Source organism: Juglans microcarpa x Juglans regia, chromosome 8D (genome assembly GCF_004785595.1).
Source record: "Juglans microcarpa x Juglans regia isolate MS1-56 chromosome 8D, Jm3101_v1.0, whole genome shotgun sequence".
In the NCBI taxonomy this organism is placed as follows: Eukaryota; Viridiplantae; Streptophyta; class Magnoliopsida; order Fagales; family Juglandaceae; genus Juglans; species Juglans microcarpa x Juglans regia.
The window spans coordinates 4,014,229-4,027,165 of NC_054608.1; the positions used below are offsets into that span (position 1 = coordinate 4,014,229).

The window sequence follows — 12,937 nt, forward strand, 5'->3', positions numbered from 1 at the left end:
ATTCTTGAACTTTTGCTGAAATATCCAAAATATCTGAAAAATATTATGAAAATAAGGGGTCAGTTATCAACAACTCAATAAGTAGATGCCATATACTAGCGTGTAAACATGAACACTTACAAAGTACAATATGTAGAACAAAATATATTTTCAAACGTAACAGAGCAATGGTTTTAAGTCACATAAAATCCAAAATACTTTGGCATAACATAATCTGAGTATCATCATCACATCAAAACAGAGCATCTCACAGAGTAGAGACCATGTTTCACCCCCGTGGTAGGGTTGTGCTAACCCTGGTGGCCAAACCAGGCAGAGATAAAGGTGAAATCATTCCCTTATTACTCTTGGAGGCCCGAGTGTGCACACAGAAAAGACCACATCAAAACCACTTTGTTTCCAAAGTGGGTGCACTCAGAGACAGAGAAGTTGGTACCAATCCAAACAGAGCAAAACAAAACAGAGTAGAGACAGAGTCAGATATAAAAATTCAATACACCATGCCAAAGGTTTTCAGATGCCATATCAAAACAAAACAGAGTACCAAAACATAACCAGATCATTCTCACATACTAGAAAACTGAAAGTTGGAGCATCTTTCTAAATCAATGCATAATTTTTCAGATTCTCAATATCGCTCTCTTTTAGATCTTAGAGATAGCATGACAAAATTTAGCTCATGTCTACACAATGCATTCAGAAACATTTTTTTTTCATACAGATTTCATGAGTAATGCAAATAAACAACCAATGTTGTTTTTTCCAAGTTCTCATTTCATAACAAAACATGTAAAATTTCCTGAGCCTTGACTTCAGGAGAATAAGCGATGAGAGAATTCAAGATAGAAACCTAGTCAAGAAAATCCTCCCCTTTGGTAGGACACTTTTCGGATGAGGGCAAAGGAACCCTATTGAGATCAATGTCAGGGGACGGGGGCACTATCTGGAACTCCCAAATAGGATGGTTTAAAAGAACCCAGAAAAATCACAAGGAGAGAAACTCCTCTCCGAGTGAGAGTTCCACAACCCCTACATTGCCTAGCGGGGCCAAAGAAGAAACTTCTAAGGCAGTTGGGGGAGTCCCCCTAGGATGTGTAAGAAACATGCTAGGGTATACAGCCACTTTCGACACGTACCCTTCAAAATCCACCGCGCCTCCATTGGGGGATGGCACCTCAAACTCAACGATGCCAAGCACCTTGTAGGTTGACTTCAGCAACCCCAACTCACTAGGAGTCATCACCAACCACCACGAGAACCTGTCGAATCTTTATGACTCAATACGGATCTAAGGAGGATCTAGGCCCCCGAGAGCCTTCAAGGGACCAGAAGGCTTGACAGGCTTAGGGTTTTTTGGAGCAGGGCGTGATTGGTTCATTGGAGCCATGTGAATGGAAAGATGGAAGAAGAGAAGGTAGAATACACGTAGAGAAAAATTTGAAGAGAAAGGAAGAAAGCGTGAAGAACTTTGAGGAAGGAGAAGAGAGCAAAGTGGGCTCCAACGACGATGGAGGAGATTTAAATAGACCCTAGCGATGGTTATTATCCCAAAGTCATGGGAACACACGCACTCCACGAAGATGGCAAGATGTGAACGAATCCCATAGCGTGTACTATATGATGCGACGTGGAGAGAAGGAGCAGCCTGATACCATCAATGTTGAGGGAACTGAAAGGATGCAATCAAGTGCAAAATTCAATCGTCAAAAAAGGTGCCAATAAAGTCGGGAGAGGAGCCATCGCCTAACAACATTTAATAATGAAAAAAACCATACGAGCATAACCTATAGCCCAAAACCTGACACGTAGTAAAGTCGGGAAAGTAATAACCACCCATTTTCTAGGGAAGAGGATCGATAGTGATTGCGGGAAAATAATAGCATGAAGACAAAGGAAAAAATGAATTCCCATCGAGCTAGTTCGATAAGAATTAGCGGGGTATTTGTAATGTGGTGTTTCCTTCTTATTGGCCCATATAGCAAGCCCACGAGGGATCACTGGGGAAGTGAGTCAGAAAGCCCAGTCAAACCCAAGGACCCTCTTCTAAAAAGATGTCAGTGGGTCTCTAAAGAGTACTCACCCCATGAGCAAAACCCGCCCATGAGGCAACCCACATGTGGGGAAAGTGGACGGCAGGGACAGATGAGACTCGTCGCCCTGGCACCTCCCCGGTGACACCTAACCCTTGGGAACTTGCGCAGGCAGGTGGGAGGGAAATATAGGGAACCCTCGATCTCTTGATAGTAGCCATGTGGGGGCTTAACAACAAACATCTGCAAGGTAAAGTGAGTCAGGGAGCCACGCCGCATTAATGGCGCCACTCCCGGACTCTACGATGCATTAATAACACTGCCGTAGAAGTCATGCCGCATTAAAGAATTTTGACTAAGCGAACAGTTGAAATGACATAGACTCCCCGAAGCTAGGTATGAGTTGTCCCAACCCAGAAACTTACTATAAAAGCCAACCCCTAGGTACGAAGAACTCTCTCTGATTCCTCTAAGCTCACACATAAACAATTAATGAGATATACTGACTTAAGCATCAGAGACTCTCCGGCCTCCACCAAGGCCCTCCACTCTTTTTGTTTTCTTAATTGTGTAGGTGAAAGGCCCAAGACCCGAGTTACTAGAACCCGGCCCAAAGGTGTACAAAACATGACATTAACAATTATATAGAGTTTATTATATGAATAACCCAATGTGGAGTTAGGTTTTAAGTGAAATAGTCAAAACATTGAGACACTTTTGCCTATTTCCACAAATAAGCAATAAAAGAAGCCTTAGTACTAGACGTATGCTGGGACGTTGGGCGTACGTGATTTCAAATGTGTGAGCTTCAAATATAGAAGTGTTAAGTTGTACCAAGAATAAATCCAGGATCGTATTTCACAACGATTGACTTATGTGATAAAGAGAAGAAAATTAAATAATGAAAACAAATATTTAAAAGGAATGATAAAATTAAAGTAACAAAATATAACTAGAATAATAGAATAAATTAATATGGAGAACGACTAAGGTTTCGATGATCCGTCTAATAATTTAGAAAATTGTTTCGAATCAATTTAGCTCAATTAAACTAGAATGATTATTCCATCTAACTGGAAGATTTAATAGGTAAGCTCAAGAAAACTAATCACTAAAGATTAAGTTTGAATAATTGATAGTAGAAATATTCACAAACCCATTTGAGTACCACAGGACTCGTCAAGCATCCAATATATTTGGAAATCACAATAGATCAAGATAAATATATAGATAATCAAAGTTTTTAATAATAATACCATAAAATCGATCAAACTCACAATATAAACTCTTTTATTAATCCAAAATAACATCTAACTCATTAGATTTTACCTCTAACATGTCTGCATTTTGGAGGAAGGCTGGGCAGCGTTGGGCTGTCAAGCTCTACAACCGCACTGCCCTGCTCTCCTCCCCCAGACCAAAATGCTCTCTTTTATTCCACAAACTAAAGAAAAACTAAAATCAAAACTAAAAACCGACTCTGATCAAAGCTCACTAACCGATCTGATCCTCTCCTAATATCGTCCGTTTCCATGCCCTGTATTTGAGCCAAGATGCAGAAAAACTTATTTCAGTACTGTGATCTTATTGATATATATATATGCTGGAATATATTGAGCTTGGAGCGTGATCGACGTGTTTGGTCAGTTTATGAGTCCAGCCTCCCCTGTCAGTATAGTCTAGATAATATTTTATTATATTTTTCAAGTTCTTTCTAAATTTTTCGATCATAGCATATAGAAGTGCCCATCTATTGTTTTCCGGCCTACCCGCGTTTGAAGAGTTGTTATATGCAGTACTCCATATAAAGCATATGATCAGTACTGCCAAGAGAAACCATACCTAACCAATTAATCCCCTCCGCTTTGCTCTGCGCACCTGTCAGTACTGCCAAGAGAAACCATTCCTAACCCAATTAATTGCAGCTTTGATCTTGGAGTTCAAATTCTCATTTTTTAAAAAAAAATATACTTTAACAATTTTAATTATTAAAGAAAAAATAAAAATATATATATAATTTTATTAATAATCAATTACTTAACTATTAAATAAAAAAAAAATTAAAATATCCAAACAATAACTTTAAGCGATAAGAGTTAAAAGTAGTATTTTTAATATGAACGGATATTTTCAGCCAACGAAGCCGTACTACTACCGTAGAAAAAACGAGACTTTTTTATTATATTTCTTATCGTTTACATTGAAATGTATGATGTATAAATAAATACATGTAACTTATCTAAGTATGGAAACAAATGAAAAAACGGAAATAAGAAATATTTACAATTTAATGACTAATTTCTAAAGATCGGGAGGATGATGGTTGGCTGATTTGGTACAAGGCTGAATCCTGATTTGGTGCAATCATGGATTCAGCCAATACTCCCCCTCAAGTTGGTGCATGGAGATCCGTAATGCCTAACTTGCATGAAAAATAATGAAAAAGCTCGTGTCCTAAAGCTTTAGTAAAGATGTTGGCAACTTGTTCATGAGATGAAGTATGGATGGCAGTGAGGAGTCCGGATCGGATCTTATCTCGAATAATGTGACAGTCAATCTCAATATGCTTGGTACGTTCATGAAAGATAGTATTATGAGCAATGTGAAAAGCAGACTGATTGTCACAATGTAAGTGGAAATGCTCAGGGTGGAGAATACCTAGATCAGTAAGAAGTTGTTTCAGCCAGGTGAGCTCGCAAGTGGTGACGGCCATGGCACGGTATTCAGCTTCGGCAGAAGAGTGGGACACTGTCGTCTATTTTTTTGTGCGCCAGGAGATAGGACTTGTGTCGAGCTGAATGAAATATCCGGTGGTAGAGCGACGAGTGGTAGGACAGCTCGCCGAATCTGAATCAGTATAGGCTGTAACCTGTAAGCTGCTAAACGATGAGAAGAAAATGCCTTGGCCTGGACAGCCTTTGATATATCGAAGAACACGGGTGGCTGCTTGCATGTGGGGGGCACGAGGAGCATGCATGAACTGACTGAGGATATTCACTGCAAAAACAATGTCAAGACAAGTAATGGTTAGATAAATGAAACGTCCAACTAGGCGGCGATAGAGACTGGGGTCGGGAAGAAGTGTGCCATCATGATTGGTGAGCTTCAAGTTCTGTTCCATGGGAAATGGAGCCATCCGAGAGCCAATATGACCACTATCATTCAGAATATCAAGAGCATATTTTCGTTGATTGAGGAAGATGCCTTTAGAGGATCGAGCAACTTCGAGACCAAGAAAAAATTTCAGGGGACCAAGGTCTTTGGTTTTAAAGTGTGTAGAAAGGATTCTTTTGAAGACTTCAATCTGGGCGATATTATTGCCAGCAACTAGAATATCGTCGGCATAAACCAGGACGAGGGTGATAGTGGTGGAAGTGGCCAAAGAAAATAGAGAGTGATCTGCTTGAAATTGAATGAAACCTGCATCAAGAAGCACAATAATTAGTTTATAAAACCAGTTTTGAGATGCTTGTTTGAGGTCGTATAGGGATTTGCGAAGATGATAGACACGTGTCTCCCCCTGAGGACAATAACTGGGAGGTGGTGTCATATACACTTCCTCATCAAGATCTCCATGTAGGAAGGTATTATTGACATCAAGTTGATGGATGATCCATTGTTGAGTAGCTGCAACACCTAATAGACATCGAACGGTAGTCATTTTGGCAACGGGGGCGAAGGTCTCATGATAGTCGAGGCCTTCAACTTTTGTGTAACCTTTGGCAACCAGCCGAGCTTTATATCTTTCAAGAGAACCATCAGCTTTGAGCTTGGTTTTAAAAACTCATTTGCAACCGATAGGTTTCTTACCAGGTGGTAAAGGCTCAAGAGTCCAGGTGGAATTGGCTTTAAGGGCACAAAGCTCAACAGACATAGCGTCTCACCAATGAGAATGACGAATGGCAACTGAATAACAAGAAGGGTCAACAGAAGCAGTGAGGACATGTAAATAATTAAGATGAGATGAGGAAAAACGAGAATAAGAAAGAAAAGCAGATAAAGGATAAGCAGTACCTGAGGTGCGTGCAGCAGGTGATGATGCCGTGGGTTCGATGTGTAGGGTCGAACAAATATAATCATGGAGATATGCGGGTCAAGAAGTAGCGCGTCGAGGTCGAGAAGAGATAGGAGGAGGAGAAGGAGACTTAGAGAGGCGAGTGAAAGGAATGGGGATAGAATATGGTAATATTGGCTCGGGAACAGGTAAGGGAATGATGGAAAGGGATAAGGTAGAGAGATCGGGGAGGTCTTGAAAAGGAAACTTATGTTCATGGAATGTGACGTCTCGAGAGTAAAAAATGGTTTGAGTGTCTAGGTTATAGAGCTTGTATGCTTTGCGATTACTGGGATAACCAAGAAAAACGCATTTAGAAGCACGAGGAGAGAATTTATCGCGAGAGGCATGAAGGGTTTGGACATAACAAAGACAACTGAAAACACGGAAATGACTGTAATTGGGGATGGTATTGAAGAGAAGTTCAAAGGGTGATTTATTTTGGAGAGTGCGACTCGGTGTGCGGTTAATGAGATAGGCCTCAGTGAGAACACATTCGCCCCAAAATTTTAAAGGTAAATGAGCTTGAAAACAAAGACTGCAAGCAATATTTAAGAAGTGTCGGTGTTTCCATTCCGCAACGCCATTTTGTTGCGGGGTTTCAACACAGGTACGCTCATAAATAATGCCATCAGTATTAAGATAAGATTGAAATTTTTGCGTGAGAAATTCTTGTCCATTATCAGTTCGAATTATTTTAATCATTGTATTGAACTGAGTTTGGATGAGAGCAAAAAAATGTGTGAGATGTGTATAAGTCTCAGATTTATGACGCATGAGATAGATCCAGGTAGTACGAAAAAAATCATCAACAATAGTAAGAAAATAATGGACACCACAAATTGAAGGGGTATGATAACCACCCCAAATGTCACAAAAAATATGATTGAAAGCAAAAGTATTTTTATTAGCAATAGAAGGAAAAGGTAGTCACGTGTGCTTAGAACAAACACAAACATCACCGTCTGAAGTAACATATGAATTATTAAAAAAACTGAGGAATGAAAAGACAAGAAGGGTGACCTAGGCGTTGGTGCCATAAGTCTTTATTAACAGTGGATTGCACGGAGAAAGCCATGACAGTGTTGGGTTGGTACACATAAAGCCTATTGCAAAAATCACCCGCTCCAATCAGCCTCGACGACTGTGGGTCCTGAAAGAAAAAATTTTAGAAGAAAAAAAAAACAATGCAAGAGGTGTTAGAGGTAAGCTGAGGGATAGATAAAAGATTAAATTGAAATTGAGGGATAAAAAAGACATTTGAAAGAGTGAGGGTTTCCGATAAGATACATGTGCCGACCCCTTCAATGGAAGTGGTATTTCCATTAGGAAGCCGAACTGATTGGGGGGAAGAAGGGGCATGAAAGTCGACGAAGGTGGCTCTGTCGTGACACATGTGGGCACTGGCTCTGCTGTCCACGACCCAATCACGGCGATGATCAAATAAGGGAGGAGAGGAAGTGACGTTACCAACAAAATTTACTGAGGAGGGTTGCGGGTTAAGGAGATCCAGTAATTTCTGGTAGAGTTTCGGCGTGAGGCCTGGTACTGGTGACGAATCAGAGGAGAAAGAGGTGGCGTTGGCTACTGGAATCATCCCAGATGGTGGTTTGCCAAGAAGAAAGGGGCGAGACTTGGATCGGTTGTCACGGCCAGGGGGGTACCCAATGACCCGCCAACAACGGTCACGCAGATGACCCATTTTTCAGCATTCCGAGCAGCGGGGAGAGCTCTTGGAGGCGCCGGAGTGAGTGGCAAAGGCCAGAGAGTCAGCCGGCGTTGGTCGCAAGTGAAGGAGTCGCTGTTGTTCTTCTTGAAATAAAATAGAAAAAACTTTGGTAATAGGAGGAAGGGGTTCCATGGCAAGTATTTGAGTCCTGAGTTGAGAAAAATAGTCATTGAGACCAAGAAGAAATTGAAACACTCGTTCATCCTCTACTTGCTGTTGATGATCTTTGAGGTCATTGCTAGTTTGGAGATGGCTTAGTTCATCCCAGATTTGTTTTATTTGGTTATAGTACTCATGAATGGAATGTGTATTTTGTTGTAGGGAAGAGAGCTCGCGTTTGAGATGGTAAAGACGGGCGTTATTGCCGTGGCTGAAACGAGAATGGAGATCAACCCAGACTTCTCGTGGATTGGTGTGATACTCGAGAGAGTTGGCAAGAGATGGACTAATGGAGTTGAGAATCCAGGTGAGAACCATGTCTTTGGTTTGATTTCATTGTGTGTAATTGGGATAAGTTTTGTCGGGAGGGGGTAGAGAACCATCAACGAAGCGAAGTTTATTTTTGGCGTTTAGGGCTCGGGTCATGGCCTTTTGCCATTTGGGAAAATTGTCTCCTGTAAAGAGTCCAGAAACAAGAATGAGACTGGAAGAGTCAGAGGGGTGAAGAAGGTAGGGGGCTGGAACGCTGGAAGGGGAAGAGGAAGAGGGAGGAGAAGAGGAAGAGGAAGACATGAGGGAAGGGATCGTGTTTAGGCTGATACCATGTTAGGAAGATGAAAAAACGAGACTTTTCTATTATATTTCTTATCGTTTACATTGAAGTGTATGCTGTATAAATAGATACATGTAGCTTATCTAAGTATGGAAACAAATGAAAAAACGGAAATAAGAAATATTCACAATTTAATGACTAATTCCTAAAGATCAGGAGGATGATGGTTGGCTAATTTGGTGCAAGGCTGAATCCTGATTTGGTGCAATCATGGATTCAGTCAATAGGAAATAACGTCGAAATTTCTTCGAATACAACAGATCAACTTGAACCAGAGTCAACAAAGCTCTCGTGATTTTAAAAAAATGTCTTTCTTTACTTAAGGAGTAGGGTGTTACTGAAACAGAGTTGAAATTTCTTCGCATACAACTGATCAACCTGCACTAACCTTATTTGTCTTCGCAAATGATATGAAATGAGTTGAGATAAAAATTAAATAAAATATTATTAGAATATAGTTTTTTAATATTATTTTTATTTTAAGATTTGAAAATGTTAAATTGTTTATTTTATTTTGTATGAAAATTTAAAAAAAATTGTAATGATTAGATGATATGAGTTTAGAAAAGTTGTGAAAATAAACGAGAAAAGGGTAATGATTATATTATTTAAACAAAAATAATCATGATTTTAGAACTAATCCCTTAATGTTGCTAGAAATTAATTATTTCTGGATATAAGCATGGCAACAAGGTGTTCACAGTTCGTTTAAAGGGGCAAGGCAAGTCATGATCATTGCCCAATGACCTTTTTTGCGCAAACTTTGCAAGACAACTTTAGCAAATACCTTTTCTATCTTTAAATTTAACAAATATCATTCATATTTACTCCACATTGAATTAGTTAAATTATTTTTATCCAAACTATAAGCTACAATAAATCTATTATTCTTTTCAAATATAAAAAGAACTATAACAAGTCTAAAAGTATTTTTTGAGATTATTATATTATAAATATGAGATTTTTATTTATATGAGATTTTATCATCTATGTACATATGAGATTATTATATTATAGATTGTTAGATTGTGAAAATGAAAATGAATATAATTGTTAGAAGTTATTGAAGATTATAAAAATAAAATATAAATTAATTAAAAAAATATAAAAAATAAAAAATAATAATATTTTATTATTATAGAGAGTGTGATGACTAATCTAATGTAAACTTTAAGTTTTGAATGATTAGCTAAAAGTGAAAAAGTTACATATTAATCAAAATTTGAATAATAGAATAATCAATCTAATGCTAATGCTCTTTAAACTGATGGAAGGGATCAGACACGGACTTCAAGTTTATAAAGGAGCTTGTGGCGGGAAAGCCACCATTGAGCTCACGACAAGAATTAAAATCCTAAAGGAGCATTACTAGCAATTACTACTAACACAAATTAACATGCAGTTGCAATTTTCTGGACAAGACTACAACCTAACCAAACTTGTATAATGATTTACAAATTCATGATACAACAAGCATGTGGTTCGATCAAAATTTATCTTGCAAAGTACAATATATAGCGCCTGCCCAGCCTTTATAGCAAACGTGGAAGAAAAATTGCTATCTATAGTTGCTGCCCACTTCTTGCTGGTTAAAATCAAACGGGTCTCTCATCGTTCAGGAAGCCCCCAAGAGTGCATGTAGCACTCAAAAGAAATAAATCATAGAAAGTAAAACAAAAATGCAAAATGTAGAAAAGGCTGACCAACAAAACAAGAGTGCATGTAGCACTCAAAGAATTTTTATATAAATTTTGCATAAAAATGAAAATATTAGTGCATGTTTTTGTGGCACACATGACATAAAACCATATTTCCAGTTAATAACAGCGCCTCATGAGACTCTAATATTCTCATCTATACTTCTACTCTCCATAGTCTGTTTACCGTCCACCTTTATTATTACATTTTCCAGATCCCTCTTCTTCAATACCAGGTAATCAGAGTATGTGCCACTGAAACACAACTTTCCTACTGAAAAAGAAATGCCACTGAAACACAACTTTCCTACTGAAAAAGAAATAGCTTTTGCAGTCCCAATTGATCACGAATCTCTTTTTTATTCGGTTGAATAGGTAAATCAGCCTCTCAATGATTACCTTCACCCTTTTTTTTATCCTTGGAGCAATAAAAGTAAGAGCTTGGATCACTGTGGTACACGAGTAGCTGCATCATCAACAGGGTTTCCAGAATCATCTTTAATGGCCGCATTGACAACGGTCTCTGCTTCCAAAAATCGACTCAGATGCTTGTCATCCAAATGTTCCTGACAAAAAAATAAAGCAGCATATCGAGATGAAATATAGAATGATATGAGTTTACATCTTCACAATTGTTCGAGAGGTGTAACACAAAACTCAAAAGTATATAATATCTGAATTCAATGGATAATTTATAGACAAAGTAGAATCAAGGAACGTACAGAAAGGCAAGCTCTGTACTTTTGCCACTCAGAAATGCATTCCTCTTTCTCCCAGTGCCCCTTGACGAACTTCTCTGAATACCACCTATAGCCAAGATTTTGTTCAGCAAAATCCTTGCTTAAATAGAGAACAGGAAGAGGTTTTAAGAAGGGTCTAAGGAGGAATTGGGCACGGCCCTTTTGTCCATAGAGATCCAGAAACCCAAAAACACAATTGAAAAGTTCGAACCTGTTGAAGCAATTGTGGTAGGCAGCTCTGAGATGCGAACAAGGCGATGTTGACGAATGAGAGCGATTCTTCTCCCTAGTTATCCCCATTTGAGTATGTCTGACCGACTCTGGATGTTTCAGTGCTTTCCTTCCGTTTGATCAGCATTCGACAAAACCATCCCAAACAGATCCAAACATATTTTAGGTGTCCGAGTTGTTCGGTTTAAAGTAGAAAAATGGTATTATAAAGACAATTATAAAAATCATTTTAAAAAATTTACGTGCTATGATAAATTGTAGAATATTTTTTTGGTATTAGAAAAAAGAATGGAGAAGAAATGCAGAAGGAGAATGTAAAAGAAAATTTGAAAAAAGAACATAAGAAGAAGAAATGAAGAAGGAGGAATCACCAAGAGTGGTAAATTAATGGTCATCGGGTTACTCTCAAGCGGATTCGCATATACTAAGTCTTGAGTTTGAATTCGAATACTGATTCATCTCAGACTATTAGTATTAAGCGACTAGGAATTACCCAGTCATACTAAAGTCTAAACTATGCTCAAACCTAACTTAAAAGGAGCGTTTAGAGCTTCTTGCTGTTCAGGCCCTTCTTGTTTAAATCTACTGAAGTAAGGTACTACTATAGTCATGTACAAGTAGGAAAGAAGCAGAAAGAGGTAAGGAGCAGCGAGTGTGTAATAATTTTAGGTTTCCAATTTGGTTTAAAATAGCGTACAGAAAGGGGTGATCGTCGACGGCTCGACCAGCGGTCATGCACGACGGGTAAGAGGTGGGGATGCTCTGAGATAGAGAGAATTCGTGAGGGGTGGGGCCACGGTGATACAGAGAAAAAGAGAGCAGAGAGCAGAGAGCAGAGAGCATAGAGAGATGGGAGAAGGAACTAACCGGCGTCGCAAATCACCAAAAGTGGCGTGGATAAGGGACGTGCTATGGCGCTGGCACCGAAGAGGTCTTGGGCAGCGACGGTGACGGACGTTGCTCAGCAAGAATTCGGCGAGGGCTCCAATCTGAAACAAAGGACGACGAGAGAGAGTCTGCGGGAGTGTTGCACGAAGGAGGTGCTGAAGAACAGTTGAAAAATTCGAGTGAGGTGGGAAGCGGTTGTGAGAATCCGAGTGTAGTGACTGGGTGAGATAGCATCGATCGGGGAGGAGAGAAAATGGGGGGAGAAAATTTCGGGGAAGGAGGAATCCGTCGGAGGGGGAAGAGAGAGGGAAGAAGGGCACTTACCAAACGGCGCCGTTTTACTCTTCAGTTGCTGGGTTCTTTCACTTCTTTGTGGGCCTGAGGCCTGGGTGTTACACTTTCATATTTTGCACTTCTGTCATTAGATTCCCACGGCTTGCAAAAGAAATATCTTTCTCTTCTAAAGCCCATACCATCAATAAGCTATCACTTTCAAGAATTAGATTTGAAAATCCCAAGTGGGCACACCGCTGCAGACCTCTAAACATTGCAAGAAGCTTAATGGTTTCAGGATCAAAAACTTCATTTTCAATTTTACTAGTAGCCATCACTACATTTCCATGCTCATCTCTTAAGATTGCTCCCACACTTGCCTTGCGTAGATCAAAGAACATCGCACCATCTACATTAAGTTTGAGAAAACCAGGGGGTGGGGGTCTCCAACAGCATATGTTCTCCATTCTTGAATTTGGCACTGCAGTGGATTTGCCTGCTGTAAGGAAAGGGCATGATCGAT

At 39.4% G+C, this 12,937-nt stretch overlaps 1 protein-coding gene across 8 annotated transcripts; it reads right to left on the bottom strand.

The window, feature by feature from the left end:
- Positions 1–10,284: 10,284 nt before the first annotated feature.
- LOC121243309 (uncharacterized protein At4g33100) lies at positions 10,285–12,458 on the bottom strand. 8 transcript variants are annotated; one of them, XM_041141408.1, is made up of 6 exons: positions 12,121–12,265; positions 11,951–12,015; positions 11,234–11,362; positions 11,005–11,089; positions 10,575–10,848; positions 10,285–10,537 (listed from the first exon to the last, which is right to left on the bottom strand). In XM_041141408.1, the coding sequence occupies exons 2-5, from the start codon at positions 11,986–11,988 to the stop codon at positions 10,729–10,731; spliced, it is 372 nt and encodes a 123-aa protein (XP_040997342.1). In that variant the 5' UTR covers positions 11,989–12,015; positions 12,121–12,265; the 3' UTR covers positions 10,285–10,537; positions 10,575–10,728. The 8 variants fall into 8 exon arrangements, with proteins under 8 accessions (XP_040997342.1, XP_040997341.1, XP_040997346.1 ...); XM_041141407.1 differs by having other exon boundaries at positions 11,234–11,365; XM_041141412.1 differs by lacking the exon at positions 11,951–12,015 and having other exon boundaries at positions 11,234–11,374; positions 12,121–12,458.
- Between the last annotated feature and the right edge of the window lie 479 nt (positions 12,459–12,937).

Bases quoted from the DNA above. Each gene is read 5' to 3' on its own strand.
- LOC121243309 (XM_041141405.1), bottom strand. From the start codon at position 12,096: ATGCTCTCTGCTCTCTGCTCTCTGCTCTCTTTTTCTCTGTATCACCGT. The intron at 11,366-11,950 runs GTACGCTATTTT...CTGATCAAACGG, and splicing joins GTCGACGATCACCCCTTTCT to AAGGAAAGCACTGAAACATC. The intron at 11,090-11,233 runs GTTCGAACTTTT...TCTTGGCTATAG, and splicing joins TACCACAATTGCTTCAACAG to GTGGTATTCAGAGAAGTTCG.